General features: G+C 40.1%; 1 protein-coding gene across 1 annotated transcript; it reads left to right on the top strand.

The window, feature by feature from the left end:
- The first annotated feature begins 2,773 nt into the window (after positions 1 to 2,773).
- SLC25A31 (solute carrier family 25 member 31) lies at positions 2,774 to 8,312 on the top strand. The gene is made up of 4 exons (XM_086611977.1): positions 2,774 to 2,990; positions 4,118 to 4,245; positions 6,807 to 6,918; positions 8,176 to 8,312. Exons 1-4 carry the CDS (start codon positions 2,774 to 2,776, stop codon positions 8,310 to 8,312), a joined length of 594 nt encoding a protein of 197 aa, XP_086468103.1.
- Positions 8,313 to 14,789: the final 6,477 nt, after the last annotated feature.

A 14,789-nucleotide genomic window follows, 5' to 3' on the forward strand; every position in this document is an offset into this window, starting at 1 on the left:
GGCATGAAAAATTCTGCATGTTTTCACTAACATTGTGTTAACCAAAACAGAAGGAAATCTTGTAGCCAGTTCATGGCATTTAGCCGCACAAAACTAATGCCTTATCAGTTTTGCCAGTAAGGTCTCCTGCACACTCTAGGACTGGAGTGTGGTTGATGTTTTACTTGACTTCATGAGTTTTAACTACAAATAGTACTTATATTTGTTAAAACACAATTTTGAAGGCATAAAAGAAGATGGGGAAGGCAGGGGGGTGATGGTTTTAAGACCTATGCATGAACTCAGCTTATATTATATTCATAATTTCATAATAAAAATGTTTATTTGTCAAAGACTTGTAAAGTGTTAATCTCTTTCTTTTTACTTAATGTATTTTCTGTTTATTTAAACAATATTTGTTTAGCTTCTATAATTTACAGGTAGATGTTACAAAAAATGCCAGGTTACATCTGTATAGATGTATATCTTGCAAGTAGAGGCAAGATCTTTGCAAAATCAGAATTTTTCTACCAAATTCAGCTTTCCTACAAATTGTTAAAATGTTTTTAATCTACAGACCAGCTTCTCCAAAAGCTTTTTTTTTTACTAAAGTTTAGTTTAAAATGAAAGATTTCTGGGGGTCTTTTTACCCACAGCCAGCACATTTATATTTGGTCATCTGCATCGCGTTTCATCATCTTCTGTAGTTCCTTTTTTTTTTTTTTCTCTTTCTGCTGTTTCTACTTGCATTTCACGAGTGCTTTTCATAAAATGCATGACCAAAGTTGCATTTTAAACAATGCAATCAAAAAGTTTTAAGTATTCAGGAAAGTAAATTCAGTTCCATAGGCTCTCATGATCACATCTTTAGATGTTGTTTTCACTAGTGAATTACACTGTTTAGAGTAGTTCTAAAATAGTAAATCAAATGCTTATAACTGCCTACTGTCACAGAGCGATTCACAGCTTGTCTCGAATCACTCAACAGTTACTTTAATTCCAAGCAGTAGAAGTCTTAGGCCTGAAGTTTAAGCATATGATTGCAGGTTTGTTATCATCTGTCTCTAGAATTTATGGTTCCTGGAAGATGAGAGGCAGTATTTCACTTTGAGACATACAAAACTGAGTTCTATCAATAGTGCTTTAGATTTGTTCCCCATCTGTAAATCAAGTGATGTGAGCTTCACTCTGTTTGAAAAATAAAAATATGTAGTAGCACAGGTGACATCTGAGCACCACCTTTTAAAAGTCTAAAATGTGTGGGGTTTGAACATGAGCTTTTGTTGTAATGGAAGAAGGAACACAGAAAAGCAAGCAGTCTTTGCTGCACTGTTTTTAGCAGGTTTAATAGCTTTTACAGAACCTGTACGTGTGTGTGTGCACATAACTGTGTATCTGTATGGAAAAGGGTAATTTTGCTAATGTTTGTCTGTTTCAATCTTTTAAAGGCTGGGCTGTATGGTTTGAATGCTGAGAAAGCAGATACTTGAGTGCTTTAAAAAGAGGACAGCTAATTTTTATCCAGATCCTTGTGTTTAGTCAGAAGTAGGTTACTCTGCTGCCAGTGGAGTGGGTTAAATTTGGTTGCCTCAGCTGGGCCAAAGAAAACAGTGTAAATGTGTGTGGAGAAAAGAGGAACTGGAGGAAGGTGGGACTCCCTCAGTACCAGTCAGCTATTTAAATTGTCTTCCTTCTTCACAAGAACCATATCTTAAACAGAATTAAGGGCATCCGAGTATGGTACACCTTTTGTACTCAAAGCAGTTTATTTCAGCAACAAAACATTGCAAAATTTGCATTAACTGTGTTGATACTACACTTCAGGAGATTTTTACTGGTTGCTTTGTTAGTCAGCTAAGCAGAGGCTGTATCTTGCAGTTTTTTAACAGTATGTTTAAAAACAGCCCCAAAGGATGACAGGATTTCATTTCTTACAGATGACAGATTTTTATCAGTTATCTTTAATACAAATCTTGTAGCTTTGTAATTTTCAGGAAGGTTATGGCTGTGAATTGGCGTAGAGAATTAATGTTAAAAGGAATAGATACAGAGAAGCTAGTAAAGGAGTTAAAATGGTAATGACAAGGCTCAAAAGAAATTAATTCCTCTTGCCTGGAAATTATTACAAATAAAAACTATTAGCAAAGCAATCTGGTGCACAACAAATCAATGGAGTACCAGGGTTGAAATTAATCTCAAGGGAATGTAAGAAGCAAAAGTCAGCATTTAAAACCATCCACAATTAAAACATTTTGACTGAACAAATGTGGTGTTTCATGCCTTCACTAGTCAGAAAGTCAGGAGATGTAGGGGAGGTAAAGCAAGTAAAGAAAAAAAAAATGCTGTCAGCTATCTAGAAGGAATTGGTACTTCTGGCCTGGAGTACTTCCGTACTCTGGTATGGAATGGCTATAAATAATGTGACTACAATTCCTTCACTTATCATGTGTGATATGTATTAACTCCTAATTCAGTACAATCAACAACTACCCTTCACTACCTGGTGTTTTATTCCCTAGTCGCAGCAGAGGGGCCGGTTCCAGCAGCTGACGGGAGCCTCCGGAAGGTTCTGGAGGTCTCTGGAAGGCGCTCACTGCAGGATCCGCATGGCGGAAGGAAATGGCGCCATGTCTGGGCCCGGCCGCCCCTCACAGCCACTAACAGGGGAAGACGGAGGCAGCTCAGCGCGGCTCCTGAGACCATCGGCTTCCAACTCGTGAGGTGAGGGCAGCTGCTCGGGTGCCCACCGACCGCGTGAAGGCGAGGAAACGGCAGCGGGGCGGTGCCACGAGCCATGGCGGCCCCACAGGGCAGGGAGCTCTTCGACCCCGTTTCCTTCGGGAAGGACCTGCTGGCCGGCGGCGTGGCGGCCGCCATCTCCAAGACAGCGGTGGCGCCCACTGAGAGGGTGAAGCTGCTGCTGCAAGTGCAGGCGTCGTCCAGGCAGATCCAGGCGGACCGGCAGTACAAGGGCATGGCAGACTGCTTCGTGCGCATCCCCCGGGAGCAAGGTAGGCACCTCCATCCCCGTCCCTGTGCCCTCTCTCTCTCGAACGTTGTGAAACAAAAGCTTTTAGGAACGCCTTTGGACGGACAGCGATGGGCTCCGTGGCGGGCTGCGGGCGTTCAGAGGAGTACGGTACTGGCAGAGGTGTCGAGGAAGGGGTTACTCTGGGTACGTCCTCACAGGTGTTTTTTGGTTTGTTTGATGAGTAGCAAAATCATGCTCATGTTGGCATTTGAGGATAGCGTAAAACACCTTTAAAGTTTTCCTTTTGGTAGTTTTACAGAAGCAACGTTTATTTGGCATCCTCGTGTTAATGTATAGGAAAGCATGATCAAAATAAGACATGAAAATGCAGTTTTGATCTTTCTTTAAGGACTTTCTGTCTTTATCCAGCACAAGAAAATTAAGAAGTTTGAATGAAGAGCACAGCTCTGCATTAGAGAGATCACTTTGTTGTCCCTGCTTAGAAAGGTCTGACATGCCCAACCAGCCCAACCTGTGTGAACATCCTCACATGCGTTTTTATCTCATAATCCATGTAAGATTTGCTCCTGCACTACCTCCACAGCTCCATTTAGCTTCCTACGCATTTATCTTAGTGTCCAAAGGGATCCTTTCTTTAATTTAGAAGAATATAATTACAAAAGTGCTGCCAAGTTCTGATACCTGTAAAAGCCGGTCATCACTGCTTTAATACGGAGTGTGAGCACCCCCTACGGAAGCGAAAATGCCTAGGCAGGCTACTTCAGGAAAACAATTTCTGCACAGTTCTGTGAAATATTCTTCTATTCTGCAATTTCCGGACTGCAGTTTAAGTAAGTATCCTTAGTCTTAGAAACGTATGAAGTAAGGAAGTTGAAAATCTTACCTATTTCTCAGCATTATTGGTGTTTCACTTGCAGTTTTAAATTTTCTTGTGCTAACACCAAATGCATACATCTGTTGGTATCAGAATAAATCCAGATTTCCAATACCAAATGCCTGCAAAACAAAGGACATGAAAAGGAATGTTTTTGGCCTTTGTTATAGCTCATACCAAAGTAGAAACAATAGAAGGAATACTGTATAATATACTCAGTGTAGTAAAAACTTTAGAAATGTTCTTTAGAAGATCCATTTCTTTTTCCCTAGGATTTCTCAACTTTTGGCGTGGCAATTTGGCAAATGTTACACAATATTTCCCAACACAGGCTCTAAATTTTGCTTTTAAGGACAAATACAAACAGATTTTCATGTCCAAAGTGGATAAAGAAAAACAGGTAAATAATCTTTTGCTTATTAGTTCTCTTTAATAAACAAACTAGATCTGGCCAAGAGCTTTGCACTTCTTTCTCTCAGCATGGTTGGTAATTAGTGGTGGTATATTGATAAGATTTTGTAATGAGCATATTTTACAACAAGAGCAACAGTGAGCATGGCTTACTGTGTAGCTTATTGCTGAAGGTAATGAAATCTGTTTTTTGATCTTTAATGAGTAATAACTTTGTGAGACGCATGTCAATCTGTCAGCAACTGCAGTCAGAACTTTCAAAGTTTTGTTCAGGATGTAATTATTTTGAAGTTAACTGATGTGCAAGTATTAAAATGGATATTAAAAATCTTGGACTCACACCTATGTTTCTTGGCTTCGTCAAAAACCTCAGTCACATTCTTACAGTTAAGACTGCATTAACCTGTACTCTAGTCTCAAAAACCTTTATGTTTGTGGTTTCACTCATGTGAAATTACAGCTGCCTTTATTCTGATACGTGAGGTTCTTGGGTTGTGCCCCTCAAACAGGAGTCTCTCATTTTAAGTTTTTTCACATTGTTTTCTTGATAATCGTTAGTATATAAGAGTCAGAAAAAAACTTAGAGATAGTAAAGTGCATATTACTGCTGTAGATTAGTAACACTTCACGCTAAAAACTTGTTTCTTCCTACATGTAGAGCTAGAAACATACTTACAAACAGTTAAAGCATTTTAAGAACTTAGTTTTGTACAGTGTGCCAGAAGAGGAACAGTTTTAAGTTATAGCTCAAAAAGGCAATTAAACTTTTGGGCTATGCTGCCTTACCTTGCAATTCTGTGTACTTGGGAAAAGTCCCTTAACTTGGATAGATTCTTGAAAGACACAGAAGTCTGCACCCATGGAATTCATTGCAAGAAATCTTGGTCTTGGAATGCGAAATGTTGATATTGGCATTTGACAAATTACATAAAAATCATTCATAGCAGCAGAATGGAAAATAAGTTCTTTGTATCTAATTTGTTTCATGTAAAAATAGCTGGAAAATGGGCTTTATTTGTGTCTGTCTTAGGTTATCTGTTGTGGGATTTCTTTGTGTAGGTTTTGATAATTTAAACAAAAATTCAGTGTTCTGTGCTTTCTCTTATTGACAGTTTTTTCCTGCAGTGCCAGAAAACTTTCTTGCCACAGGCCTTTCTGGTGGTGCTGACCAGGAGGAATGCTGTCAGTCATTAAAGTTTGATTAATTTCCTTGTATTGCATGCAAATTCTTAAGCAGTCCTTTTTCAATTACAGTCATTTTGTATGTAAAGAGTTTAAGGTTGCTGTTTTCTTTCTTTTCTTACAGTGGAAAAAAGTAAAACATCATGATGTAAATACCACAGTGTTTACAGTTCATCAAGTCTCCTTTCCGTCCCCTAAAAGTGTTTCCAGATGGCTTACATGTGTGTGAGCTTGTGACTCAAATTTTAGAAACATTCCATGAATAGCACTCAAGATTAATTTCTTTAGAAGTATAGTATTTAGCAAAGTAGCATATCCGTTGTTGAACCTCAAGGCCTTTGGATGCTTTCTTAGATGTTTTGTGCGGGATCAGAAATGAGGAAGACAATATGGTTACATGCATTAGTTTTAGCTTAGCTGGATTACCTTTAAAAAAGAAATAACAATTACTGAAACCTTTAGATCGTGGGAAGTAAAGTGCAAAGGAACTTCCATTAAAGAAGACGGGCTATATATACGTGCCAGACACTTGGTATTGAAGGATAACACTGGCATAGTCAAGCATCTTCATGTTGCAGCTGCCCCCTCTTCTGCTTGCTACTGCAACTAGCAACAGTTCATGCAGCAACATGAGCTAGGGCAGCCTGCAGAGCCTTCTGTACAGCTAATTAAATATTAGGGCACTTAAGCTATGCTGGCCTCCATACTACTACAGCTGCCGTGTTGCTGTGACTGAGCCCGCAAATAAAAAGGGATTTTGGGTACATCCACATGGTCTGCATTTACTACACAAGATGTACCTTTGATGCTGTTTAAATCAACAGAGCTGTGTCAGATATGATCACCTAAAAATGTTGTGGAAAATGTTTCTTCTACTGTGATCAGCTTTTTCTTATTTGGTAAACAGTATGGACCACAGTGAAAGTCAGTGCTTTGATGTTTATGTTTCCCCGTTCCCCCATCATGGAGAGTCGATGCACAATTGTTGTACCAGGGAGATCCACAGACCAGTTGTTATGGAGGACTGGGTGATTACAGATAAGAAAGATGATGTCTGCTATCTGTGTCACACAAGAGCACCATATAATTCAGAAGCTGAAGAAGAAAATAGCTTATAAATATTTTTAAATGAATGTAAGAATAGCTAGGAAAGCTTCACAAGTAGAAATCTTGAAATACTCCAGTATAGGTCTTACTCTGAGACTGGTATGTTTCTTTATTATTTTGTAAATAATACAATGCTTTACATAGATCTTACTCTTCACTTAAATTAGCTTCATTTAGTATCTACAACACAGGTCAGTATTATAGTATTGTAATACTGTATTTTCGTAACTGCATACAGTAATTTTTGTGTTTCAGTTCTAGAAATGGTTTTCGGCAAACTCGGCAGCTGGCGGAGCAGCAGGAGCAACATCCCTGTGTGTAGTGTACCCGTTAGACTTCGCACGAACTCGTTTAGCTGCTGATTTTGGGAAAGGTAGTGAAATCTCTGAAATGGCAGTTCCAGTTTTGTCTGATGTGCCTCAGGTTGTTTATATTGACTTCATTTCAGAGGTAGACCAATATTCAACAGTATTAGAATTCTTTCTATTACTTAAAAATTTACCATTGCACAATTACAAACTTAGAAGTAAAATGTAAGATCCTCATTGGAAAGGAGAAGATGAAGATGAAGAAATAGTGCCACAGCATAGCTCTCAAAGTTTTGCATTATTTTTAGATTCTGTATGGTAAAGTTTAACTGAATTTTGTCAATTTCGGATGCCAGAAACTAGAGGAGTTTAATTTTTGCTAACCTACGGTTTTATGGGGTGTCACGTAAAGAGCTGAAGACTATCCTTGTTCTATATCAAGATTTTTCAACAAAGATTTTGGGTGTTGTATGTCCTTAGATGTATGTTTTATTCATTCAAACAGATAATGCTAATTTCCTGGAAACAGAAGGCCTTGCAGCAGAGAGGAAGAAAATCTCTGCTTTCTGTATTGTTGTCGGCTTTCATCATTTGCCTGTAACGGGACAAGTTAACTCTATTTACTGTCAGTGCTGTGCAGGCTTGACCCAGGAAATGGCTGCTTGACTTCACCTCTTGCCTTCTGTGCCTTGTATTTGGGCCAAATTAATATTTTCATGATACCTTCAGTAGAAGAAGGTGTGCAGTTTGAAGTTCTTCTTTCAAAGATCAGTTTATTGCTTGCCATGTTTCCACTGTAGAGAGTATTAAGAGCTTGGATGTAGTTACCTGTGGAATGTGGAAATAGACAAAGAATCTACAGATAAAAAAGTGGATTTTTTTAACTTTGTCACAGCTTGTGGCTGGTGTTCCACTATAGGGAAAAGCTGAAATGAGTAACACTAAATTTGATTAAGAATGTGTGGGGAGGAAGTGAAAGCATGATATTACGTAGAAAAAATTCTTTTCAGAGAGAGGGTAAGAGAATTCATACATAAGCATTCTGCTGAATGAGGACAATATTGGAATGGTAGTTATTTCACCTGAAAGTGTTTCAGCTACTGGATGCCACTGTCTCTTTGAACATGAGCAAACTGTCTTCATCCATCCACGTGTCTCAATTCTTTTCTTTATGCTTCTTTCCTAAGTGGAGAAATAATGATCTACAACATTTTTCATATACTTTTGATAACGTTAACTGTTTCAGTCATGCAGAATAGTTTGTACTACAGAGAAGGGCTTCTGTAAAGCATAACAATGTGCATAAATATGTCTTCTATCAGGTGCTGGCGAGCGGCAGTTCCAGGGACTTGCCGACTGCATCATAAAAATTGCAAAGACAGATGGACTTGGCGGCCTGTACCAGGGGTTTGGTGTTTCAGTGCAGGGAATCATTGCATACCAAGCCTCCTACTTTTGATGTTAGGACACCATTAAGGTAGCTTTTACAAACAAAAATGCACACTTGAAAAATCTTTATAATGATATTTTAAATATTTATTATGAATTAATGAGAGTGTTAGTTACAGCTTTTGTCTTCACAGTTATTTGTGCTCAACAGAGTATACCAGTGAAGAGCCAAGTCATTGTACAGGAGGATTAACAACAGAAATGATCAAAATTAAAAATTATACTTAGTATCTGCTGGATTTGACTCACATTTTAGAGAATTTGTACAGGCTTCCATTTTTCTTTTGTTTTGCAGGGATTATTGCCAAATCCAAAGCAAACTCCGTTCATTCTTTCCTTTTTCATTGCTCAACTTGTGACTACATTCTCAGGAATGCTGTTTTATCCTTTTGACACTGTCAGGAGACGCGTGATGATGCAGGTATAGTCTAGCTTGCAATCCTTTTCTGAAAATTGCTTACTAGATTTTTGAAGTTTGATGTGCTAATTGAAGCGTGTAGCCGTACAGGAGGTGAGACTCTATTCAGGAAAAAAGTGGAAACATCTCCAGAAAGACAAGAAGAAAAATGAAATTATAGTATTGTGGGAGCCTGGTAAAAGTTCACAGCTTGGTGAGAGCTTTTAGTAGAAAAACAGGATCTGGGTTTTTTTCCTACTCAGAAGCCAGACTTTGGAGTAAGAGAGGTTTGTGGGTAGAATAATATCCTTTATTAGCCCAGCTAATGCAGTTAGAAAAGTAGTCTTTGTGGCACACAGCTATTCTTGTGTGAAGTAGAGTCAGTAATCTTCAAAGCTCAGTACATGCTGAGAATTACTGCTCGGCTTGTGAAGGGTATGGTCGTGTATTATCAGCAATTAATGTAGAATCTTGTTGCTAGCTATTAGGTAATTTCACTAGGTAGTTCAGGAGCATTTGAACTACGTTTAATAATAGAAATTCTTGCTATGAAGATCATCCTCCAACAGGAAGTAAGAAATGCTCTTGAAAAATTAGGACCTTGTTCCCCCCATCCTGAGGAAGTTTTGCCATCGGACAATAGAAAGGAGTTGTTAGTTCGAAAGAAGTGTCTCTACATTCTGTGTCAAGGTTATCTTCTTTTCACTCGATATTCCAGAAAGTAAAAAAAAGATTCAGAATAAATGTTGGCGCAGAACTTAGGTGCTTTCAAAACACCAGGGAATACTTAGATTGTCAGGTAATGCCTGCATACTTGTGGAAGTCTGTCCTAATAACAGAAACCTTGACGCACACAGTGGGCAAACACCATTAGCACTACTGACTTCTTCCTTCCAGACTAAATATGATTTCGCTGTCTTCAGGTTCTGCTTTGGCTGCTGAATCAGCAGTAGGCCTACAGTTAATGCTGTCTTTATTCCTAAGTACTGCACTTCTTGAGGCCTTACCAAAGAATTGCCTGGACTTATGGGAATTAACTTACCACTAGGATAGAGAATAGTACCAGGATTATTAAAACCATAAACTATAATCCTATGAAATAAGATAATAGGTATGCTAGCACAAAAGATGAGAATGAGAGGACGTGTATATGTTATTCGTTTATGTAGTTTTGAAGCCTCAGGTACAAATAAAGCCGATTAGTAAGATTTTTTTATCAATTTCTTATCCTGATGCGTATTCTAATCTAGGAGGAAACCCTGAATTAAATATAGCACCTTTTATTTCTTCAGTTACAAGTATATTTGCCAGATAGGATAACTTTCTGAAATAATGAGCACAGTGCAGTTACTGCTTTCAGTAAACTTGATTTCTGTCAGCTAAACAGTAATAACTATTACCAAATATGCTTTCATTTGCATAGATTCATGTTGATTCAAACCAAAGTATTTTAAATGCTCTTTAGCTATGTTACTATGCTTATTTGTATTCATTTATGTGAATATTTATCATAGATATATTTCCTGTATTTATGATTACATTCGAGAAATCTGTAATGATCTCATACGTTGATTCCTAACAGAAGATGAAACAAAACGCAACACTGTCTTCTTCAAACTTCCCTTTATTAGCTGCAGAGTGTATCACAAAGGCTAAAACAGGCAAGATTATCTTTCTGCCATTATAGAGAGTCCAGAACCGTACCTTGATATTTCAAGTGGATTTAACTTCAGATGTAGCTAATTGAAGTCCAATCTTCAACATTAAGCAAAAGAACTAGTGTCTTCTTTCCAGCAGAATTTCATGTAAAGATAGGGATTTTGGATTAATCTCTCCAAAAAACAGTGTACTTGGTTTTTGTTAGTGAAGACAAAAACCACTGTCAGTTCCTAACACAGTCCTCAAATCCCAAAGAGGCTGCAGTTCCAAAACAGGAATTGTTTGACAGTTCACCAAGCATATCTACAAAAAATCGCTTTGTCAGAGCTGTGGTGTTACTCAGAGTATCTGAGAAATTTGCTGTCATCATTACACCGAGTTCTACAGTGGGCAAGAGCATTTCCTAAGTGCTCTGTTGTGCAGAGAACAGCTACACAACGTTCCTCTGGGCTGTCTCGCCTCTGCTACTGAAATTTTCAACACTTGAAGTTGCTGGCATGATTTTCAGTCAGCTGTGCTTGGAAAAAGGTGAAGGGAGAGTTCCGGACTTTAGCTCTGACTTGTACAGAACGGTCATATGTGTGCATGTGAACATTCACTGCTTGTCACCCTGTATTTCTGCCCCTGTAAGCACTTGAAGCAAGTTTCAGTGAACGTGGTGCTGAGGTCTCTAACTAACAAATGCTCCTTTTTGCTTTGTTTTTGTTTGTCAAGCAAATTCATGCTCAGAAACAAGGTGGGCTAGGTGAAAACTGGACTGTGCTCCTTCTTAGCCCTCCTATTTTTCCGTGTTACCATGCTAGTCAAGACCTTAACATTTTTAGACTCCTTTTGGAAAACAGATAGCTGCTGGATGGACTCTATTGATTACTAATGAACTGAAATCTAATTGGTATAAAAATGTTCTGGTGGTACTAAAGAAGGAAAAAAATGAGCTGTGGAAGTTTTAATACCATTGAAACAATTCAGAGCACCCTTAGGACTGGAGTGACCTCATTTAATTCCTAAGCCTTCTACTTGCCCAGTAAAGCTTAAAAGAAGCATCAGAAGGATCACAGCCTTTCTAAATTTAGCTATTGGAACCAGCTAACAGAGCATTACATCAGATAAATATTTCTTAGTTAAAAGATGACTCCTTTGCAGTAAGTGAAACATGAAGAAGAAGTTCCTTAGTGTTCTTCAGTAAAGACAGACAAATTTTGGTAGGCATTTAAGTTTCCTTCTCAGCGCGGTGCAGGAATGATGTGTCCTTATTACTTCTGTGCAAAGTGGAGAGACCAAACGTCAATATAAGGGAACCGTTGACTGCTTTATGAGAATATACAAGCGAGAGGGGCTTAGTGCTTTCTTCCGTGGAGCATTCTCCAACATCCTCCGTGGAACAGGAGCAGCCTTAGTGCTTGTTCTTTACAACAAAATTAAGGACATTCTTAACATCAACGTTTCCAAGAGTTCAGGATCTGAGTAAAGCAGTGAGTGAGCATCTGTTTTGTTCGTACAGTGTTCACGATAGAATTCTCATTGTTTGCATAGCTAATTTTTAGTTTAAATGTTATACAAACAATACTTTTAAGAAATTATTTGGATGTTTTTTGTGACTAAGCATGTACTGAATTAAATAATTTGTTTTCAGGGAACTAAAGAGCACTGATTTAATTTCATTCAATAAATTAATCTAAGAAAATACTTGCCTCTTGCTTAAAATCCTCAATGTTTCTGGTTTATTCAAACTAAATGTGGCACATCTTTAATTTTAAATTATGGCATGTACTTGAATGTGTTTTGATAACAGCAGTTTCCCTAGTCCGTCAGCAGAGCCCGTTGTATGTGTCCGCACCAGCCTGCTACAGCTTCTACACGAACCACAGTAAAAACAAAGCCTGTTTCTACCTTGTTGATGTGTTTTTCATGGTATTTTAAAGCATAAGTCAAGACCGAAAAGGAGTTTATGTTTTGGGGTTTTTTTTCAATTGGCTTTAAGAAATACAGCAATTGACTTTTCTCTCTGTCCCATCCCTCAAACAGCATGGAGAAGACTGTAGTCCACCTGGCAGCATCTTAAGCCAAAACATAGCCCAAAAATGTAGAGGTCAAAGCACCTAGAGGCTTAGAACACCTAACATGTTATTTCTTGAGGAAATGTAAAATGGCTGAGGGTTCTCCTCAGTATTGAGGATAAATCTTACAGTGTATATAAATGAGGAGATGTGTATTTTTATTTCTGAGGTAATAATTTTCAATAGGGAAAGGCAAAAGAAACCAAACTCTGTGGAATATTGATAACTTAAGGACTCAGGAAAGCATTTAGGAGGCTTTATTTGAATGTTTGGTTTCAAAGAAATTAAGGCTAGCCGCGTTCCTGACGTTTCTCCACAACCATTAAGTTTCACACAAAACCCTTAGAAACTTGAGTCAGTACAACACAGTACAAGTATGTTTTTAGCTGCTGAAACATCAGATGTGATCCACAGGCCAAGAATTGGAAAGACTCGGACAACGCCGATTCCAAGATTGCTACACTGACAGTAGATGACTGGGGGGGATACGCTCAGGCAAGTTTGTGGCTAATCTGACTTGAGTGAAGTTTGCTCACACTCGCAGACGGGGCAATCGGAATGGCACTGAAGCATGCACACGAGACTTTTATGAAATACTTGAAGAGTTTGGCGTGTCCTGCTTATGATACTATCTCCAACTCGTAACAGTCTTATTCTTGACAAAGCAAATAACAAGTCCATTGGCACTTTTCTTGTCACTGTCATGAATGTCTGCACACGTCTGCATTTCCAACTGCAGCTGGAAACCATCTGGCTCGGCTGCCAGAAACACCACCGCGGCGGCAGCACAAAGCTGTGTATGGGCTGATTTCTCCCTATGATGTAAGCCCTCTCAGCACTTCTGCAGTGACTGCTGCAAGGTTGCACAACTGCTTCTGGGCCTGGCTTAATGATGTTGCACAGCTACACAAGAGCATTTGCATATCATCTGGTGGCCCAAGGTTTCCTTTCAGCCAGGAGTGAGCCTTGGGTGGTGCTGCAGAAGCGGGATGCTGCAATACCTTGAATCACCGAGAACTGGTTTTGTAACAGGGATTGAAGCAGCAGAGCAGAAACCTGAGTTAGGATTTGTCTCCCTGGCTACTGCAGATGGGACTGGACCTGGTTTGCCTTTCTGATCCTAATACTAGCAAGGAAAATGAGGTGGTTAATTGCTTGTACTAAAACGTAGTAGTTGTGTTACAAATAACACTAACAGCAGCTTCTTTTGCTTCTGGAGGGTTTTTTTAGAGGGAAAAGGCATCTGTCATCTTCACTAGCAAAATTCTAGTTTTGAAGCAGACAATAACAAATGGACAGAGAATCAAAACTCTTGATAGGGATGTGAATCTAGTTTAGTGGTTTAGCACTTATTTTAGTCTCTCCAGAGGAAAAAAACTGTGCATTGTGGTATCACATGCAGTGTCAGAAAGACATCATATTGTTGTGTGAAATGGAGATGGCATTTCCAGAAGCAAATAAATACTGATGGAGCTTTTCCAGCCTGTAGGTATGTTTTGTAGAGTTTCAGTCCTCCATACTTAAAATGACACTCATAGAAAATGGGGTAACTGCAGTAGAGACATCTTTTTTCTAGGAAAAAAAATCACAAAGATGAGGGCACTTCCGGAATACGTAGGTACAAACTGGGGGCAGCTCTTCTGTGCCCGTTGGTGGTGGAAGGCAGAAAGACGGGACTTGAAGGTCCAAAGCCTCTGCCCATCCCTGGCACCAGGAGCGATCCCCACTTTTGCTTCAGACACAAACACCTGCGTTTCATTTTTTGGTGTCTAACTTGACTTTCCGATCCCAGGCTAACCCCGTGCCTCGGGATTCCGGGGCTTTCCTGAGCTGCCCCGCCATTCACCTCCAGGAACTCGGGAGTCTTTGCCCCTCTCCTCCCTCCGGCGATGAGCGCGCCGGGCCCGGGGCCAGCACGTCAGCGGCCGCCGATGCAGGCTGGCCGGCCCCACAGCCCACTCCTGCGGGTGGCTCCCAACCGCTGCGGATGATTCTATTAATCGGCCTAATTATCGCCCGGCGTAATTGCCCTGGATTGTTATAATCACATTCAATTACGTTGTGCTGCAACCGCCTTCTACATGGAAACGGCAGGCGAGGGCAGACAGCAGCGTTCGGCATCGCTAACGCAGACGAGCGCCGGTCCGGTCCCTCCGCGCCCGGCGGTGCCGCCCCCTGCGCCACTGCGCGTCTCTCCGCGCGGCGGCCGGCTCCTTTAAGAGCGGCGGGGCGTGTCCCGCCGCAGTTCTGACGTCCGAGCGCGCGGTGTCGCTCCAGATAACGCCTTCACGCTCCCTTTCCAGATCCTTCTCGAACGCGCGCCGCCCGCAGCCGGCGCGGCCCGAGCCCGTCCGGAAAGTGCCGAAGCCGCCGC

Source organism: Tauraco erythrolophus, chromosome 5 (genome assembly GCF_009769465.1).
Source record: "Tauraco erythrolophus isolate bTauEry1 chromosome 5, bTauEry1.pri, whole genome shotgun sequence".
NCBI lineage: Eukaryota > Metazoa > Chordata > Aves > Musophagiformes > Musophagidae > Tauraco > Tauraco erythrolophus.